This window comes from Nymphaea colorata, chromosome 4, assembly GCF_008831285.2.
Source record: "Nymphaea colorata isolate Beijing-Zhang1983 chromosome 4, ASM883128v2, whole genome shotgun sequence".
NCBI lineage: Eukaryota > Viridiplantae > Streptophyta > Magnoliopsida > Nymphaeales > Nymphaeaceae > Nymphaea > Nymphaea colorata.
Window position 1 is genome coordinate 13,938,218 of NC_045141.1, and position 18,588 is coordinate 13,956,805.

Genomic DNA, 18,588 nt, shown 5'->3' on the forward strand with positions numbered 1-18,588 from the left:
ATCCAAATCGATTCCGTGCAAATCTTCACTGCCATTACATAGATTTTATTTTCTCTTTGTTAATATAAGTTATGGAAGGAATAATTTCTTAGATTCGTTAACAAGAAACTTTTTAACTAGCTCTTGCAATAATTCCAAAGTAAGTGCTTTTGCACTTCTGACAAAAGAGCAGCCAAGATCTCCATTATTGAAAGAGCCACTGTCCTTGTCGTGGATATAAATATGTTTGCACCTTCTTCCAACGAATATGTACTTACAGAAAATGACCTTAATATTTCTATTTTTCTGCGATGCATGCTTTTTTCTCTTGTTCTTTGGTTGGAATTATTAAAAACTCAGATATTTTTCCAATTTGGTGGTGGGCGCAAGGATCGGGTGCACATTATTAGCGTGTAACTCTCTTTTCGAAAAAACATATCAATGGATGAAAGAGAAGAAGGAGGGAGAGTGTCGGTGATTGGCGTTGCATTAATTTGCTTATATCTCTTTCTCCTTTGGAAAGGTGGCCTTTGATTTCATTTACCTTTCCTTTTTTTATCTTTTTCGTTTTTTTTTCCTTTTATTTCTGCTTTTTAAGGGAGATATAGGGAGAGATTACGTCCATGTCAGTTGATCAGTTGGTCTCTGCAAATATGTAAAAGGGAATGATGGACATTCATAGATCTGTTGTCAGGTACCCAATGGCCGTTTTTTGGCTGTGAAAATAAGAATAGCAAAGAAGGGGAGAGAGAGGTGCATTCCTAACGCACCACCCAAAACCGGTTGGTTTTTTTGCCTGAAGCGTCACCTACCAACCTCCCCACTTCTCCTCTTCCTCCCGTCTTCAACAATTCAACTATGGGAATCATGATATCGTGAGTAGAAGAGGGGAGGGACGAGGAAGAAGAAGCAACCATTTCCTGTACTGATAAACGGCGCGGGATCTATCATCTCCCATTCTCTGTTTTTGTCTATATCTCTCGTATATGCAACGAATGGACAAGATGGGTTTGCTCAGAATCCGGCATTTGTTTGAAGTTCTTTCTTTCCTGTTGCTGTTCTTTCTCCCCACCCTTTCTTTCCATGTCGAGCCATTCCCTTTACCAGGTAATTTACGTTGTTAGGGAATGGTTTTTCTTCTTCCCGACTTTCGTCCAGGATGGAGGTTCGTCTCATTGGCTTGTTGTTTGCGCGTTGCAGAGGGTGTGACCGTCAGCTTCGGTCTTCCACATGGAAGGATGGTGGCGGAGGTTGCGAGTTCTCCGCAAGGGGCTGTTGCGGAAAATAGCTCCTTCGTCCTGGCTGCGAATCGGACGTACAGGAAGGACCCTCTCAACGGCTTCAACCGCTACACCGGCGGGTGGAACATTACCAACGTTGAATATTGGGCCGTCCGTTCTCTCTCTCTCTCTCTCTCTCTCTGAATTTCAGTGTCCTCATTGTTCTACTCGTTGGTTTTGATTTTTCTGAAATCTTTGTAGTCGGTTGGTTTTACGGCCGCGCCGCTCTTCGTCATCGCTGCTGCATGGTTCGTGTTCTTCGGCCTGACCCTGTTCTTCATCTGTTGCTGCTACTGTTGTTGCTCCCACCGCAGGCCGGGCTATCCTTATTCCCGGGTGGCCTATGCTCTCTCCCTGATCTTCCTCATCTTTTTCACCGTTGCTGCAATGTACAGTCATTCTAACTTCCGAATTTTCCTTTTCTTTCATTTTATTCTTGGCTTTCAATTGATTTTCCTTTTTTATTTTTTCGGCTCGTTAGTGTGGGCTGCGTCGTGTTGTACAACGGCCAGGGGAAATTTCATAGCAGTACAACAAACACTTTGAAATACGTTGTTGGTCAGGCCGATCTCACAGTCAGCAATCTTAGGAATTTTTCCACTTACCTGGCTGCTGCCAAGAGTATCGGCGTCGACCAGATCTTTCTTCCTGCTGATGACCAGGCGAAGATAGACATTATACAGATGAAGCTTAATGCCACGGCTAATGAGCTGGGAAACCAGACAGCCAAGAATTCTGATGATATCCAGGGACTGCTTGACTCTGTGTAAGCACCAAGATTCCTTCTCTATTCCTCTGTTTTCTGATCGACTTAATTTGGTTGTTCTTATTATGTCGTTTCTTCTGGAATGCAGGCGGCTGGATTTAATCATTGTTGCGGCTGTGATGCTCTTCTTGGTGTTTCTAGGATTTGGTATTAGTTCGCCTCCTTCTTATAATTAAAGAACTATTTGTGCACTTGTGTTATACCTATATGCTAATGCATTATCCTCTTCTTTTTCTCCTTTTTTGTTGTAGTATTCTCTATATTCGGGTTGCAAGTTCTCGTCTACGTGTGAGTGCTTATTTTTTCTTGGCTCAATCCAATGCTTATTTTTTTATCTTTTCTTAAATGTTTATTTTTGTGTGAAGGAATAAACTCCTTTTCTAATGGTTTGATGAGGACTTTGGTTGATGCAGCTTGGTAATTATTGGTTGGCTACTTGTTACCGGCACATTTATCTTATGTGGTGTATTTCTTCTGCTCAACAAGTAAGAGTCTGATACCAACCTTTCTTAGGTCGTTGTTTATCTCAAATGTTATATTGAGTTATAGCTATCTCGTCTTTTGTAATTAATTTCATAATCTGGGGGATGCTTTGCTAATCCTAATTTCTGATTGTCAAATGATTACTCATGTGCCAGTGATCAGCTTCTAGTATTCCTCAAGCCTAAATTCTTTTCTATGAACTTTATCTGTGCTTCATTGATGAGTTTGCTTTATGCTATGCTAGATTAAAGAACAAACCACGAGTTGCTTTTGCGTTCATTCTTTGTGGATCTTTGTGACTTATCTACATAATAAAAGTATCTTTTCTCTTTGGATGTCTGTATATATTGTATGTATATGTGTTTGTGTTTCCTCTTGTTTGACTGCTGAACTAATTGGTAGAAAAGTTCTGATAGCATGTCCTCAGTTTCCACATTCAAATAGTAGTTTCTTCCAGTTTCTTAATCTTCAAATGCCCATTCATCACCCATTTTCCAGCACGTCTGCTCAGGGACCTGCTTCAAAACTATGAGTTTCCTCACATCATAGGAGATATGTAACTCTAAGATCAACCTGGAAGGAAATTTCTTAATGCTAATGACTGCTCTTTATAACAATCCCAGTTTAAGCAAGAAGATGGAGGAGTTTACAATTAGATTCCAGCTAAGTTCCTGAATAACCACTCAGCATTCTCTATCTTTGTTCTGGACAAGGCTGTTCAACTTTTCTATTATTTAAATTTGGTGTAATGGAAATAATATGTATGAGACCGATGTTGTTCTCAGAAAAACATGGTAACGTTAGGGTATGAGGAAGTTCACTGTAAATATCGTGTCAGAAGAATGTTAAGATAAAGGGAAGTTCAAATGGGATCTGATGATTCATCTAAACACGAAATAAGAGCTTCTAAAGTTGCCCAAATGTGAAGAAACAAACATTATGAACCTACGGAGAGAGAGAGAGAGAGAGAGACCTGTAAGCAAGCTGTGGCATAGAAAATCAGAAAGTCAAGGGCCACCTGGGAGAGCTTCATCAGGTTAGAGGATGAGGGGTTTGTCCGTTTGCCAAAAGCTTCAAATATTTCTTAGCCAAAATATATTTGTAAGTGGCCAATTTGGTTAATGGTTATTTGTTAGTGGGCGGAGTAAGGTTGTCCTATTATTTTTTTGAGTTACTTGGTATGAAATGTATTGTAGAATGTACATACTTACAGAACAAGAAACTAAAGGAATAATTTCAGGTTATAAGTTTCTTTGTTTTCGTAGCATGAAATGGAACTTGATAACAAGCTTCCTCCCATGTGGTGGATGACCTATTTTTTGCTGAGGCTATTCCCTAAAAGTTCAGGAAATTCATGGTTTAGGCAGAACTCGAACTGTAATGATTTTATAAGCAAAGCAACATCTGTGAAGTTTTTCAATGTCTAACAAACTATGGGTCTTTAGGCTTACTTAAGTTCACAAGATTTGTAATGTTGTATGTATAATGTACATAAACTATTCCATAAACTCGTTTATTAATGGTAGTGCCTTAAGTTTCATAAATACTCCATTTATTTATTGCTCTTGAATATCTTTTTCTGCTCTTTTATGTTGTTGAAAGACTGGTTTGTTTAACAAAAACGTTAATTGTTGTTGATCGTGCTATTCATTCTTAAAAGTTCCTAGTGAGATTCATTAATTTTTCACTTATCAGCATTTCATGTGAAATTCTGTATATGGCCAAAAAATTTCCCAAACAGCTTTCTACTTTGTTTCCTTATTTGTAAAGTTTATGAGAATTTGGAAATTCTGTTCCCTTATTTTGGTTTCAGTACTGTTTCTGAATTCCAGAAATAGCAACCATGGTCTTAAATCAACCATGAATAGTGAACTGCTTGTTCTTCTCAGAATTCTGTTATATTTCCTTGTTTATCTTTTGGTTGAAAAATTGTTTCTCTTTTGTTTCTAGTGTATACACACTTTTTGAAGATAAATGTCATTTGAAGCTTCTTGTTTGTCAAACTTGCAGTGTTGTGTCAGATGCTTGTGTTGCAATGAATGAGTGGGTTGCGCACCCCACTGCAAAGACTGCACTGGATCATATACTTCCTTGTGTGGATGTTGCAACTGCCAATGAATCCTTGTACCAAAGCCGGAGAGTCACATATCAAATGGTTAATCTTCTCAATCAGGTCGTTATGAACGTCAGCAATAAGAATTTTCCACCTGCCCTTGCTCCACTTTACTTTAACCAGTCTGGACCTTTGATGCCTGCTCTCTGCAATCCTTTCGCTTCTGACTTGTCTACTAGACAGTGCCAAGCTGGTGAAGTGGACTTTAACAATGCTACACAGGTAAATTGACCATCAACATCAATGAATTGGATGTGAATAACTTGTTCGCCAATGAGAACGTTCTTCTGACTGACCACTCAATGTCTAGGTTTGGCGAGGATACATGTGTCAAGTTTCATCCTCAGGGATATGCACTACTGTTGGTCGAGTTACGCCATCCATCTATAGCCAGATGACTGCGGCTGTCAATGTGAGCTATGGTCTGTACCAATATGGTCCATTCCTGGTGAATCTAGAAGATTGTACTTTTGTGCGTGATACATTTTCTACAATCGGTACCACTGAGTGCCCTGGTCTGCGCAAATACAGCAAATGGGTATATATTGGCTTGGTCATGGTCTCAGCTGCTGTTATGTTTTCTTTGATCTTTTGGGTTATATATGCTCGAGAGAGGCGGCACAGGAAGTACAGTAAATTGCCATTGCAATACTAGATGTATCAAGTGCTACAGCAGAACAAAGCTTTTACTGGGATGTTTGGTTTGGGGATGACGCCTGAGGAGATGTGCATACACAAGCCTCATTGTGCTTCCTGTGTAGTTTGGTGTTGGAGGCTTTGTACTTTTAATCATTGGGATGGTTGGTTTGGGGATGAGGCCTGAGGAGATGTGCATACACAAGCCTCATTGTGCTTCCTGTGTAGTTTGGTGTTGGAAGCTTTGTATTTTACATGATATTTTTCTCCTTTCAATGGGCTGCACAATGTGAAAGTTATCTTGTATTTGGCAACCATGGTTTGTGTTATTCTGACGTGCACTATAATTACTAAATGCCGTAGATCTGCTACAAAATGAATCATGCAAAACAGAAGAGAATAAAAAGCATATGAACCAAGGAACAGGATGAAAGATGGCGCAGTCAAATCAATTGCACTGCTGGCATGTATCCAAAGGGTGGGCCATTTCATAACTGACATGTCCACAGCTTCCATAAGGCAAAAGCTTCCTGCAGGATAGGCACTGTTCATCATGAAGCAGTCTGTCAAGTCCTGAGGATGGTAAGGCGAGATCGAAAAAAATGTACAGAACAATATTGTTGGCTGTGGGATTTAATGTTCAAAACAATTATGCAAGTTCTTGTGCATAAGGAAAGAGTGTATCCTATCCTCTTATTAGCAGAATCAGCATGCTCACAAGAAACCAAGCAGAAAAACTTTCAAAAACGAATGTGATGAACCTACAAGACATGCCTGACTTAGTCGGCATATTAGCCCTTTTCCAACTCATCTCCCTTCCCTTCACAATGCATAAGAAGCATTCCAGTAGTTAGCCACACACTAATAAATTTGTCCGGTCGTTGATCTGAGTGTAAGGACCCAGAATTGCGGAGTTCAACCTGTCCTGTATAATAAGTTTCCCCAACCTCCATTGAAAGCTTCCCAACTGGAAAATTGAGATGCTGTTACAGAGAGAGATTGGACTTGGCGATTTGCCATACTTCTACAAAGTTTTTTCCAAGGGAGCTGATACATAGGTGTTTTATAAGATAGCGCTTTTATGACACAGATTTCAAATGTAGGACTACTTTATAATATGTTCAACGAAGTAGACTCTATTTTCATGTTCCAACAAAGCAAACAAGAAACTGGAGAACAACAAGTGTCATTCCTTCTCGTCAAAGACAAACAATGAAAACTTGCAATGGCATTTGATTAATCACCTCGGGTCGTACATGATTTCACGAACTTCATGTTCTGAATACATGAGTTTAGGATCCTTAGCTTCAAGCATGCTATAGTGATGGTGCAAGCAATGAGGGAGATACCGAAGAGGCCGAAACCCTTTTCCTTTCTCGTACCCCTAGGTAGGGAGTCATACTTACAGTCGTCGACTAGAGTGCGGTGCGGTGTATCTACCGTTACAATCCAAAAAAGTAACACTCATGGAATTTGAACTGATGACTGATATTTTTTGCACATTAGGACGATTTTTCTTTTTGGGCATGTTTGGTAGGGAGCAGTTGTATACTAGATTGCAATATGTCTACCATTTGCGATCCAAAAACATAACACTCGTGAAATTTGAACTGATGACTGATATTTTTTGGACATTAGGAAGATTTTTCTTTTTGGGCATGTTTGGGTTATAAAGTCGTCAACTAGAGTGCGGTATATCAACCGTTTGCGATCCAAAAAAGTAACACTCGTGAAATTTGAACTGAGGATTGATATCTTTTGGACATTAGGACTTTTTTTCTTTTTGGGCATGTTTGTTTTCCCATCCCAAGGGATCTGAAATCAGCATTTTGTGGGGCAGGATTCGCTGTTTAAATTACAAACAATTGATTTCCGCAATAAGTAGAAACGTCATTCCTCACCCAAAAGATCAGTGGATCTAGCATCCACGACGACATTTTCGGTTAACAAACACTACCTAACTCAGTGTCAGACAACAATAAGAATTTTTTTTTTTTTGGCTGAACAAAAATTGAGGGTTAGGAACTTAGGATCAATATAATTTGCACTAAAAAAACCCAATTCTGTAGCAAGCAGTTAACCTAACCCATGTCGTATCTTGACTACAGTTTAGTTTTAGAAAAAGGACCCATATGCACTAATCCAACAAGAGATAGGGACAATCTTTACAATTATTTCAAACAAAGAGTATCTTGCAATATATTCTCTACAAGGGTCCCATTTGCCAAAAAGTTGATGAAGAGAAAAGACCTTTTCCAAGAGAGAGAAAAAAAATATCATATAAATGGTTTTCTTCATTTAAACTTTAAGATACAAATCAGGGGGCTGAGATGGGGAGAGGTTGTGAAGAGGGTACCGCACTTGGCTTGACGTGCTTACCTCTATATACAGTCTTCAGTTCCCACCTTGACATGTCTAAAAACACGGGTAGAAGATATGTCATTTCAGGGATATGTTGTCCTTGACAACTCTTTTCCATTCCCATTTTTGTCTTTGTAAAGGTTCACTCTCATGATTACAAGTTATAAGCGCTCACTCCTAAACATGTGATCTTATACGTGTTTGATTGGTGAACGACCGTGCTCTTATTAGGATATACTTTCACCCCAAAATCGGGTGAAGAAAGTTGGAGCTTTGCTTCCTTCCCTGAATTTTTAAGATTAAGAAGTGAAACAGAGGTATAGAGACTTTTTTTACCAGGTGCTTCATGTTTGATTGTGTATGGCGAGGATATATTTTCGCTTGAAGATTCTCACTACATGAAAAATTTGGATTTCTACCCAGTTTTAATATGTTTTTAGTCGTCCTCCATCTCATCCCTGCTAATTTTAAGAGGACGCAAAGGTGAACAGATTTGAAATGCAATCGGACAAACATATGGACCGGCTGTGGAAATCAGCTCATCGATCAAGTCAATTGATTAATCTATACCACCTTTGAATTCTTGGCAGTATGTTCCCCTCTTTAACTGGAAGACGATCTCCTTGTATTTGAAGTTCTATTCTTAAGTTGGCACTTGTTCGAAAAAATCATACTTGTTTATTGTTCAAAGCATAACGTGTAAATGAATTCACCATGACCAATTTCCTGCCTATCGATCTTTATACATTTTCTTACCAATTCATGCGTATCTACCGTTCAATCAGAACTTATAAATGAATTCACCAGATCTTCATACTTTTTTCTAACCAAAATCTGATCTTTTTATGTTAAATTTTTTTGTTGCTGCCCATCATTTACGCTTATTAGAAAATCATATAGATTTTCATCAACTATCAAATAGTTTGAACATTAATCATCTGCATCATCTGATTTAACAACTGGGTGCTCTGCCACCCTTTGTTAATCTTCGAAGTTCGAACCAAACAAGGCGCAGCAGGGCTGACATTTTTCCCTCAACTTCAAGAAAAATTAAAACAGAAAGATCGGAAAAAAAATTGGTCAATTCTGCATTATCAAAGTCCAATTAAGAGCACTTAGCAATTGAGAGAGAGAGTGAGGGAGACGAAGATGAAAGGAGGCAGAGGCCAGCACGAGCCCATCACGCCCTCTGCTTCTGCAACAAGGAGGAGAAATGGTGCATCAACTCATAGTTGCCCGTCCTGGCTCGTTCAGGTGCAGCCTTGACACGATTACTGCAGCGCTCGGTCTTCTTCCTCCTCCTCCATGACCATCCCACAACGTATTAATACTATTGCTCCCAAGAATGGAAGGTCCTGTTTGATCAGGAGGCCTTTGCTCATTTCTTACACCATACGACCCTCAAGGCTTGACCTTCTAACAGCAGCAAAGTTTTGTTATTCTCTCATTAAGGAAGAAGGCGGAACCAGCGAGCGAAGATCTCTGTTGATGAGGCAGAATCAGCGAAGATCTTGATAACGCAGCACCAAATCTGACAGTTCACAATTCCACCAAATCAGGCGTGACCATTGAATCAGCCTCAACGGCTCATCACTCCAACAAATCAGGCGCCATCAATTTAGAAGGAAATCAAATCCAACGACAGACTCTAGCAACGGCTCATCATTCACGCAAATCAGGAGAAATCAAAATGGCAACAAATCAAAATAGACAAGCAACAAAAACGCAGCAGGATGATGACAGTTTCTCTTGTTTGAAACCAAAGTCAAGGAGGCGCAAATTAAGGATACACGTTGTAAATCGATGAGAATTGTTGAGACAAATTCAAATTCAAAATCATCAATACCGTGTATAAAATAGTGATTAACAAAGGAAATCAGATCATGAAAGAATTGACGACTGAGTGGTGGAGTAGGATTTTTCCAAACCACCTTAATTTTTGAGTCTTCTTCTTCTTCTTTATCATTGTATCGGAGCTGTAAAAGCTTTCACCGGCAGACTGGTTGTGTATTTGCGAGAAGCAGGCCTTTTACAAGTTCCGTCGTTGCTATCGAAGAAGGTAGCCCCGTCCAAACTCGCCTGAGAGGGCATTCCAGGCATTACGTTCTCTGGGGCGCGTTTTGACTGGAGGTGATTCAAAGGTCGAGCTAGGTGGTGTTGGATTCGGCCAAGAGTTTAGTATTTTTGGACAAATTTTCAGATTTTTTGGACAATCCTGTAAAGAGATACAGAATTTACAAGTGCCGCAGGTCTTCAACATGTCAATATCCGCAACAAATTCGGCAGCTAATTACCCCTATCCCTCCACCGTGAATGTGGCTAATTTTGTTTCTATCAAGCTGTCACACAAGAATTTCTTATTGTGGAAAACACAAATTCTTGGACTCATAGAGAGTCAAAATTTGTTTGGATTCATGGATGGGTCGATTCCCACACCAGCTTCTACCATAGATACTACCGAAAATGATGAAGTCGTGAGACGATCGAATCATGACTTTTCTGCTTGGAAAAAATCAGATAGTCTTTTAATTGAATGGCTCACTGGGTCGCTCATAGAAAAAGTCATTGGACTTGTCGTGGGGCTTGAAACCTCCGAACAAGTGTGGAAAACCTTGACAAGAGCATTCGCTCGTGAATCAAAGGATAGAGAAATCATGCTCACAAGAAAGCTACAACTCCACGGCAAACTAGATAAACCTATCACTGAATATGTTACTGGTTTCAATGCTATATATGATGAACTTGCAGTGATAGGGAAGCCTCTTGATGATGATGACTCATGTAGATATGAGTCATTCATGACTTCTATTCTCAAGTCGCCGGTTCCCTCATATCTTGACACAATATCACTACTTCAAGGGCATGAAACAATGAAGGATCTACATGTGGGAGAGACTAGATTGAAAAGCCAAATGGCCTTCTTCACACAACAATCGAGCAATCAAACCAACGAAAAACGATACAACAACAACTGGCGCAATATCAATAACAACAATAGTTGATTCAACTCCAAGGGACGTGGGTTCAATCCTGCAGCCCAGACACGCCGTCAGCAAGGATCGACCAATAGAGAGACAAATAAATCTAAGGTATCGTGTCAGATTTGTGGCCTAAATAATCACAGTGCATTTAAATGTTATCACAGATTTGATCACACTTATCAGCCACGCGATATGCCACAGGCATTTGCTGCTTTGAAATTGATGATCCTATTAATCAAGATTAGTTCCCTGACACCGGAGCAAGCTATCATGTGACCGATGATCCAGGTAAACTCAAAGTTGTATTCCATATAGAGGAATAGAAAAAATTACGGTAGGAAATGGTCAACATCTTGATATTACACACATCGGAGTTGCCGACATTCATGTAGGGAACCGAACGATTCCTCTCGACAACGTGCTTATAGTTCCTGATAGTAAGAAGAATCTTATTTCTGTCAGCCAACTTACTTCTTCTATGCCTTACATATTTGAATTATCTTCCAATTTCTTTACTATTAATGACAAGCAGACCAAGGAAGTGATTGCAATGGGGTCTAGAGAAGGCGATCTATATGCCCTCAAGCCAAAACCAAAGAGTGTGTTCTTTTCAACAAGATTTCAATCAGCTCCTTTCGAAGTTTGGCATGGACGTCTTGACCATCCACATCATAAAATAGACGTCTTGACCATCCACATCATAAAATATTAGAGTTTATGACTGCAAATAAATTGATTACTATGACAGAAAGTTTGCCTAAATATTTTACTTGTGCTAGTTGTCAGATGGGGAAGGCATGCTGACTCCCTTTTATTTCTGTTGAAGATGATTGGGATACATTATTTGCTAAAGTTCACTGTAATTTATGGGGACCAGCTTCTATTGCTTCTTGTCAGAATATCAAATATTATGCTTTATTTGTGGATCAATTCTCTAAATATTCTTGGATTTATCCTTTGAAACGAAAATCTGAATTTTTTGCCAAGTTTCTTGAATTTCATAAAATGATTCACACTCAATTTGATGCGAAGCTCAAGGTATTTCAAAGTGATGAGGGATGTGAGTTTAATAGTTCGGTTCTCATGGATTACTTAAAGGACAATGACATCAAACATCAAAAGACTTGTCCTAAGACACCCAAACAAAATGGAATGGTGGAACGAAAGCATAGGTCGGTTACAGAATTGGGACTTACTATGTTGTTTCATAGTCATCTTCCAGTTCAATTGGGTCGAGGCATTTTCCACAACGGTTTGGCTTATCAACAGACTTCCCTCGCAAACTTTACACATGCAAAGTCCATATGAACTACTGTTCTAGAGGAGGCCTGATTATTCTTGCCCCCACGCTTTTGGATCTAGATGCTATCCTTACATCAGAGGATATACTAATCATAAATTTCAGCCCAAGTTTCTACCATGTATATTCCTTGGATATAGCAACCATCATAAAGGATATCGATGCCTACATCCTCCCATTGGATGTGTATACATCTCACGTCATGTCGTATTTGATGAAACCATTTTTCCCTACCAAAATACCATGCCAACTCCTAGGGCCATCACTTCCAATGCTGATTTTGTATCTTTTTCAAACTCGACCACTAACCATCATCATGTATCCCAACGTCTAGCCCAAATGCACAATTTCAAAGATCCTCCTTCTTCGCCATCCGAAGACCCTCCTTCACCGCCATCAACATCAATACCATTACCTTCATCACCTTCCCCTCTCACTCTCCCTAGCCCACCATTACCTCCCACGAATCCTTCTCTTCCCACCTATTCCATGACGACTCGATCCAAATCAGGCATTGTCAAACCTAATCCTAAGTATGTGTTTACTACTTCAACCATTCCAACCGAACCATCTCATTATACTCTTGGTCTCAAGCATCCAGGCTGACATCAAGCTATGAAAGAGGAAATGACTGCTTTACAGAGAAATCACACTTGGGATCTTGTGCCTCGTACACCAAATATGCATGTGATCAGCAGTCGTTGGGTCTTCAAAACAAAACTGAAAGGCGACAGACAGCTTGAACGACTTAAGGCTCGATTTGTAGCACATGAATATAGTCAAATTCAAGGTCTGGATTTCTTGAAAACCTTCTCCCCAGTGGTAAAATTTGCTACTATAAGAATTGTTCTTAATCTCGCCCCTGCGTTTGATTGGCCTCTCAAGCAATTAGATGTCAAGAATGCATTTTTGAACGGTTATTTATGTGAGCTAGTGTATATTGAGTAGCCTCCTGGCTTTAAGGATCCATTCAAGCCTCGTCATGTTTGCAGATTGAATCGAGCTCTCTATGGATCAAAACAAGCTCCTCGGGCATGGTATGACAGATTTGCCCAATTCCTGTTTTCTATGAATTTCATTGCTAGCATTACCGATCCCTCTCTCTTCGTTCGCAGACAAGACAGATATGTCACTATTTTGTTATTATATGTTGATGATATTATTCTTACGGGTAATTCTCATTCATTCATATCATCTTTTCTAGTGTCTGTCAGACAACAATTTGCTATCAATGATCTGGGCGATTTGCATTATTTTTTAGGAATCCAAGTTGTACGCACCTCTGCTGGCTTGTTCATGCATCAGTGTAAGTATGCTCAACATATTATTTATTGAGCACAAATGCAACACTATAACACGATGGCCACTCCTATTACTGCCCTATCAAAATCGTCTGAACAAGTTGATCCACCTTATTCTGATGCCACAACATATCTAAGTCTAGCTGGGGCACTACAATATCTGACCCTTACATGGTCAGATCTCTACGTGCGGTGAATTTTGCATGCCAATTCATGCATGCTTCAACGGTGAAACATTTTCAACTCTTGAAGCGGATTATCCGTTATGTTCGCGACACATATCAATATGGTATTCAATTTTATAAATCTCAAGATTTGACTCTCAAGGCCTATTTTGATGCGGACTGGGCTGGCTGCCCTGATACTCGTCGATTGACTTCTGGCTATTGTACATTTATGGGTCCAAATTGTATATCTTGGAGCTCTAAGAAACAACCAACTGTTGCCCGCTCGTCCTGTGAAGCTGAATATAGGGCTCTCGCTGGGGCTGCTGCTGAAATTAAGTGGCTTACGTTTATTCTGCTGGATCTTGACATGTATCTCTCCAACGCTCCTATTCTGTTAAGTAATAATATTTCAGCATTACATACCACTATCAAGCCAATATTTCATTCACGTATGAAACATTTGGAACTTGATTATCATTTCGTTCGAGAACAAGTTGCGCTGGGTAATATGAACACTCAATTTGTGACTACCGAAGGTCAGCTTGCGGATCTCTTTACCAAGCCTTTGTCTCAGCAATGGCTCACCTTCCTCACTCGACATATTGGCTTACACTACCACATTCCCTTCGATTGAGGGGGGCTGATAACGCACACCAAATCTGGCAGTTCATAGTTCCACCAAATCAGGCGTAACCATTGAATCAGCCTCAATGGCTCATCACTCCAACAAATCAGGCACCATCGATTTAGAAAGAAATCAAATCCAACGAGAGACTCTAGCAACGGCTCATCATTCACGCAAATCAGGAAAAATCAAAGTGACAACAAATCAAAATAGACAAGCAACAAAAATGCAGCGGGATGATGATAGTTTCTTTTGTTTGAAACCAAAAGAGAAAGTCAAGGAGGGTGCAAATCAAGGATACACATTGTAAATCGATGAGAATTGTTGAGACAAATTCGAATTCAAAATCATCAATACTGTGTATAAAATAGTGATTAACAAAGGAAACCAGATCATCAAAGAATTGATGACTGAGTCGTGGAGTAGGATTTTTTCGAACCACGTTAATCTTTGAGTCTTCTTCTTCTCCTTTTATCAGATCTCTCTTGGATAGGCAATCTGAATATCGAGATCTCAAATTTTTCTCTAAGGATTGGCTGCTATCTCGGTTTTGTCTCTGTTATCTCAAGTTTCTCTCGATGGCTAAGGAATTGTTATCCTTATCCCATGTTTGTCCCCTGCCTATATAAAGAAGAGCATAGCATCGATGTAACACATGACAAAAACCAGTTTAATGAAGTTCGTTTCTCCTTCTTCGTGGATGTAGGCAGTAATGTCGAACCACGTAACCTTGTTCTTCTCTTGCTCTCTGCCTCTCTACACTCTCGTTACTCTGTTTTTGTCCCTCTTCATAATTCTTAACATGGTATCAGAGCACCAGGGTCAAGAGGCCACCTCCTCACCGTAAACAAAGCAGCATCTGCTGGTCGCCAGTCTTCTTGCCCTTTATCTCCACAACTTGTATCGATGACGACAGCGTCTTGGAGCTGTTTTTCCAGTATATACTGACAAGTCAGGGGCTTGATCACATACCCGCTGAGGAAGGTGACCCAATGAACTGAATCGTTGAGAACGATTCCTGGTGACATGAGAAGCTCGACGAACCTCTGCATGTCCACCCATTGTCGATGCCGCTCTGTGCGCCATGGGCCGGAAGCAGCATCCTCACCATGATAGAAAGGAACGTCTGATGACATCTCCCTCCCATCTCTAGTTACAGACTCAACCGAGGGGAGAGGAAGACAATCGGCCAAACTCTAGCTAAGCAGAGATCTCGCGATAAGAGCAAGTGTGAGTTCTATCAACTATTTTATTCTTTAACCTATGGCAACAATGCACCGAGATGGCAACGTTTGCAATTTTAAGAGTGGATCATCTGATCAAGGCAATAACACTCTAAAGATTACCTCACAACCTCTCACAGGCCCAAACTATCTAAGTTGGGCAAAAGCCGCCATATTGTTTTTGAGGAGTCGTTCAAAGGTGGGATACATCAATGGTGACATAAAACCACCAGAAAAAAATGATCCAAAATATCATGAATGGGAGAGTGAAAATGACATGGTTATGTCATGGCTCATTAATTCCATGGATTCATCTGTTGCTAATCTCTTCTTCTCTATGTGGAAACAACAAAGGCCATTTGGGACATCTTGAAAGAAATGTTTGGTGAGCAGAACAATCTCGCTCGTGTTTATGAAATTCAAAATGAGATTGTGCAACTCACTATGGGAGATAAAGCTATTACTCTCTACCTCGGCCAAATGCGAATTACTTCAGTATCGCCCAGTCACTTCTGATCCAGAAGTATATAAAAAGTGATTTGATCAAGACAAGATCTTTAAGGTTTTGGCAGGCCTCAGAAGAGAGTATGAGACTCTATGCAGCCAGGTACTTAATTCCAATCCTCTGCCATCTTTTAATAGTGTGTGTCAAATGATACAACGTGAAGTGGCTCGAAGGAAAGTCATGAATGTCCCTCCAAAACTCGATGTCGATGACAACAACAGTGACAAGATGGTATGTTATACAAAAGGCGATAACAAACAAAGCGACTTCAAATGTGGTGGCGAGAACTTTAGTGGCCAAAGGAGTCGATCACTTCTAAAATGCACCAACTGCAAAAAAACTGGGATACTCAGTATTGCTGCTGGTAACTTGTTGGACATCCTACCAGAGAAAAATTTTCAAGGCCACCAAATCTTGCAAACTTTGTGACAAAAGATGATCTTGAGAAATTTTTTCAGAAATTTGCAAAGACTACCAACCTCATTACATCTCAACCTGTCGGGAACTCGATGATGGTAAGAACTTTGCTTTAGTGACAATTTCTAAATGTGCACCTTGGATAATTGATTCTGGAGCCGCCGATCATATAGCCGGTGACCAACAAACTTAGATGAGGTTAACAAAGGACAAAAACAACATATTTTTACTGCAAACGAGAGTCCGATTAATGTTGATGGCATTGGCAAAACTAGTTCTTTTGACAAAGGAAACAAGTCTATTGTATTATATGTTTCAAAAATAAGTACCAGCTTAATATATGTTAGCAAGTTAACTAAATCTCATAATTGCTTGGTTATTTTCTTGTCAAATGAGGTGATTTTTCAGGAACAAGCCACGAAGAAAGTGATTGGTAGAGGCCGAGAACATGGTGGTCTGTATGTCATGGATTCATGTGATGTTAGTCTTCTTACTAGTAGAAAAAATTTGAACGAGTCAAACTACAAGAAGTGGCACGCTCGTCTTGGACACATATCAGATGGCAGTTTGTAGCGGCTTGTTCCCAACCTTGTCACTGAACATTGGGCTTGTGATGCTTTTGAATTTGCAAAATTTACAAGGTTACCATTCCACACTTCTAGTGAAAGGTCCTCTAATTTATTTGATCTTGTTTTCTCTGACGTTTACTTCTAGTGAAAGGTCCTCTAATTTATTTGATCTTGTTTTCTCTGACGTTTGGGGACCTGCTCCTGAGGCCTCTTATTTAGGATTCAAGTATTATGTTTCCTTTATTTATGATAAATCTAGAATGACATGGATATACTTTCTTCAGAATAAAAGTGAAGTTCCTGAGGTATTTGAAAAATATTATAGCATGATTTTAACTCAGTATGACATGAAAATTAAGAAACTTCGGTCTGACAATGGTGGGGAATATGTCAATGACACTCTAAAGTCATTCCTGGCAAAGCAAGGCATTGAACCTCAGTACACCTGCTCAGGGACACCTTAGCAAAATGGTGTCACTGAAAGAAAAAACCGTCAAATACTTTGCTCGTGCTCTTATGATGCATATGAATGTTCTTGCTTATTTCTAGACTCATGTTATTGCCACTGCGTGTTACTTGTCTAACTGAATTTCAAATTCTAGTATAAACTATGAAATCCCTATTCAGCTTCTGCTTGATAGAAAGTGTTATGTTCAACATCTAAAAGTATTTTGTTGCAAATGTTATGTTCATATTCAAGGCCATCTTTGGAACAAAATTGAGAATCGTGCTGTTAAGTGCATTTTTTTGTGATATTCTAGCAAAAAGAGATGCTATAAATGCTATCATCCTTTGAATGGAAAACTTTTTGTTTCCCGTGATGTTAAATTTTTTTAGGAGGAACCATTTTTTGAGACACCAAATCAGGGGGAGAAAACCAATAATATCTCCATGAACTTCAAATTTTACCATTGAACCTGAACCTATTCAACCCATCATAGATCCTTTCCTCAAATCAAATATGCCCACTACTCGTGATATTACATCCAACTCACCTATTGAAGCTCCTCAACCTATTAGTAACCCTATCACCCTCGAAGAGCCTATCACTTTATCCCAAGACATACCCTTAGAAGACCAACATGTGTGTCGATCATCCCGCCTTACAAGACCACCTACAAACTCAGTGATTATTACACCTATCTATTTACAAACAAAATCCATTTCATTGATCAATACCTAACCCTTGAACATATCTCCTCAACTTATAGGAACTATGTCCTCAATACTTATCTCCACATCGAACCAAGAAATTTTGAAGAAGTCATCAAACATGTTCAGTGGAAGGAAGCTATGAAAGAAGAACTGAATGCTCTGGAAAAAAATCAGACTTGGGATTTGGTGCCTCCTCTCGAAGGAAAGAAATTAGTTGGGAGCAAGTGGATATGCAAGATCAAATACAAAAGTGGCATGGCTTGTTGCAAATGGACTGAAGGAATCGACTACTCAAAAACATTTGCTCCAGTTGTTAAAATGAATATTGTTAGGACTTTGTTGTCAATTGCAACAAATAAAAACGAGAACTTGATGCAACTAAATGTGAAAAATGTCTTCCTCAATGGAGAGCTTACTGAGAAAGTGTATATGGAAATTCCTCCCGATGTAAGCAGTAAGAGTGGCTATGCATGCAAACTAAAAAAAGGCTCTTTATGGTCTTAAGCAATCTCCTCGAGCATGGTTTGCTCGCCTTAGTGATGCTCTTGTTCAATGTGATTTTAAACGGAGTTTGGCATATTACACCATATTTACTCGTATTCATGAATCTAAAACTACAATCATATCGGTATATGTTGATGACATTGTATTGACAGGTGATGATGACTTTTTTATGTTTATCATGAAGACATTTCTTAACAAGCAGTTTGAGATCAAGGATCTAGGA

The 18,588-nt window shown here is 39.5% G+C and overlaps 1 protein-coding gene and 1 long non-coding RNA gene across 3 annotated transcripts; one reads left to right on the top strand and one right to left on the bottom strand.

Annotated features, from left to right (window-relative positions):
* Positions 1 to 410: 410 nt before the first annotated feature.
* Positions 411 to 5,556, top strand: LOC116253656 (uncharacterized). Of its 2 annotated transcripts, XM_031628587.2 has the most exons (10): positions 435 to 502; positions 674 to 1,086; positions 1,180 to 1,370; positions 1,461 to 1,648; positions 1,741 to 2,025; positions 2,114 to 2,172; positions 2,277 to 2,313; positions 2,439 to 2,510; positions 4,519 to 4,843; positions 4,932 to 5,556. In XM_031628587.2, exons 2-10 carry the CDS (start codon positions 966 to 968, stop codon positions 5,274 to 5,276), a joined length of 1,623 nt encoding a protein of 540 aa, XP_031484447.1. In that variant the 5' UTR covers positions 435 to 502; positions 674 to 965; the 3' UTR covers positions 5,277 to 5,556. The 2 variants fall into 2 exon arrangements, with proteins under 2 accessions (XP_031484446.1, XP_031484447.1); XM_031628586.2 differs by having other exon boundaries at positions 411 to 1,086.
* Positions 5,557 to 8,685: 3,129 nt separating this feature from the next.
* Positions 8,686 to 9,742, bottom strand: LOC126410036 (uncharacterized). Its single transcript, XR_007573283.1, has 2 exons — positions 9,550 to 9,742; positions 8,686 to 9,149 (listed from the first exon to the last, which is right to left on the bottom strand). It is a non-coding gene; the product is annotated as an uncharacterized LOC126410036 (long non-coding RNA).
* Between the last annotated feature and the right edge of the window lie 8,846 nt (positions 9,743 to 18,588).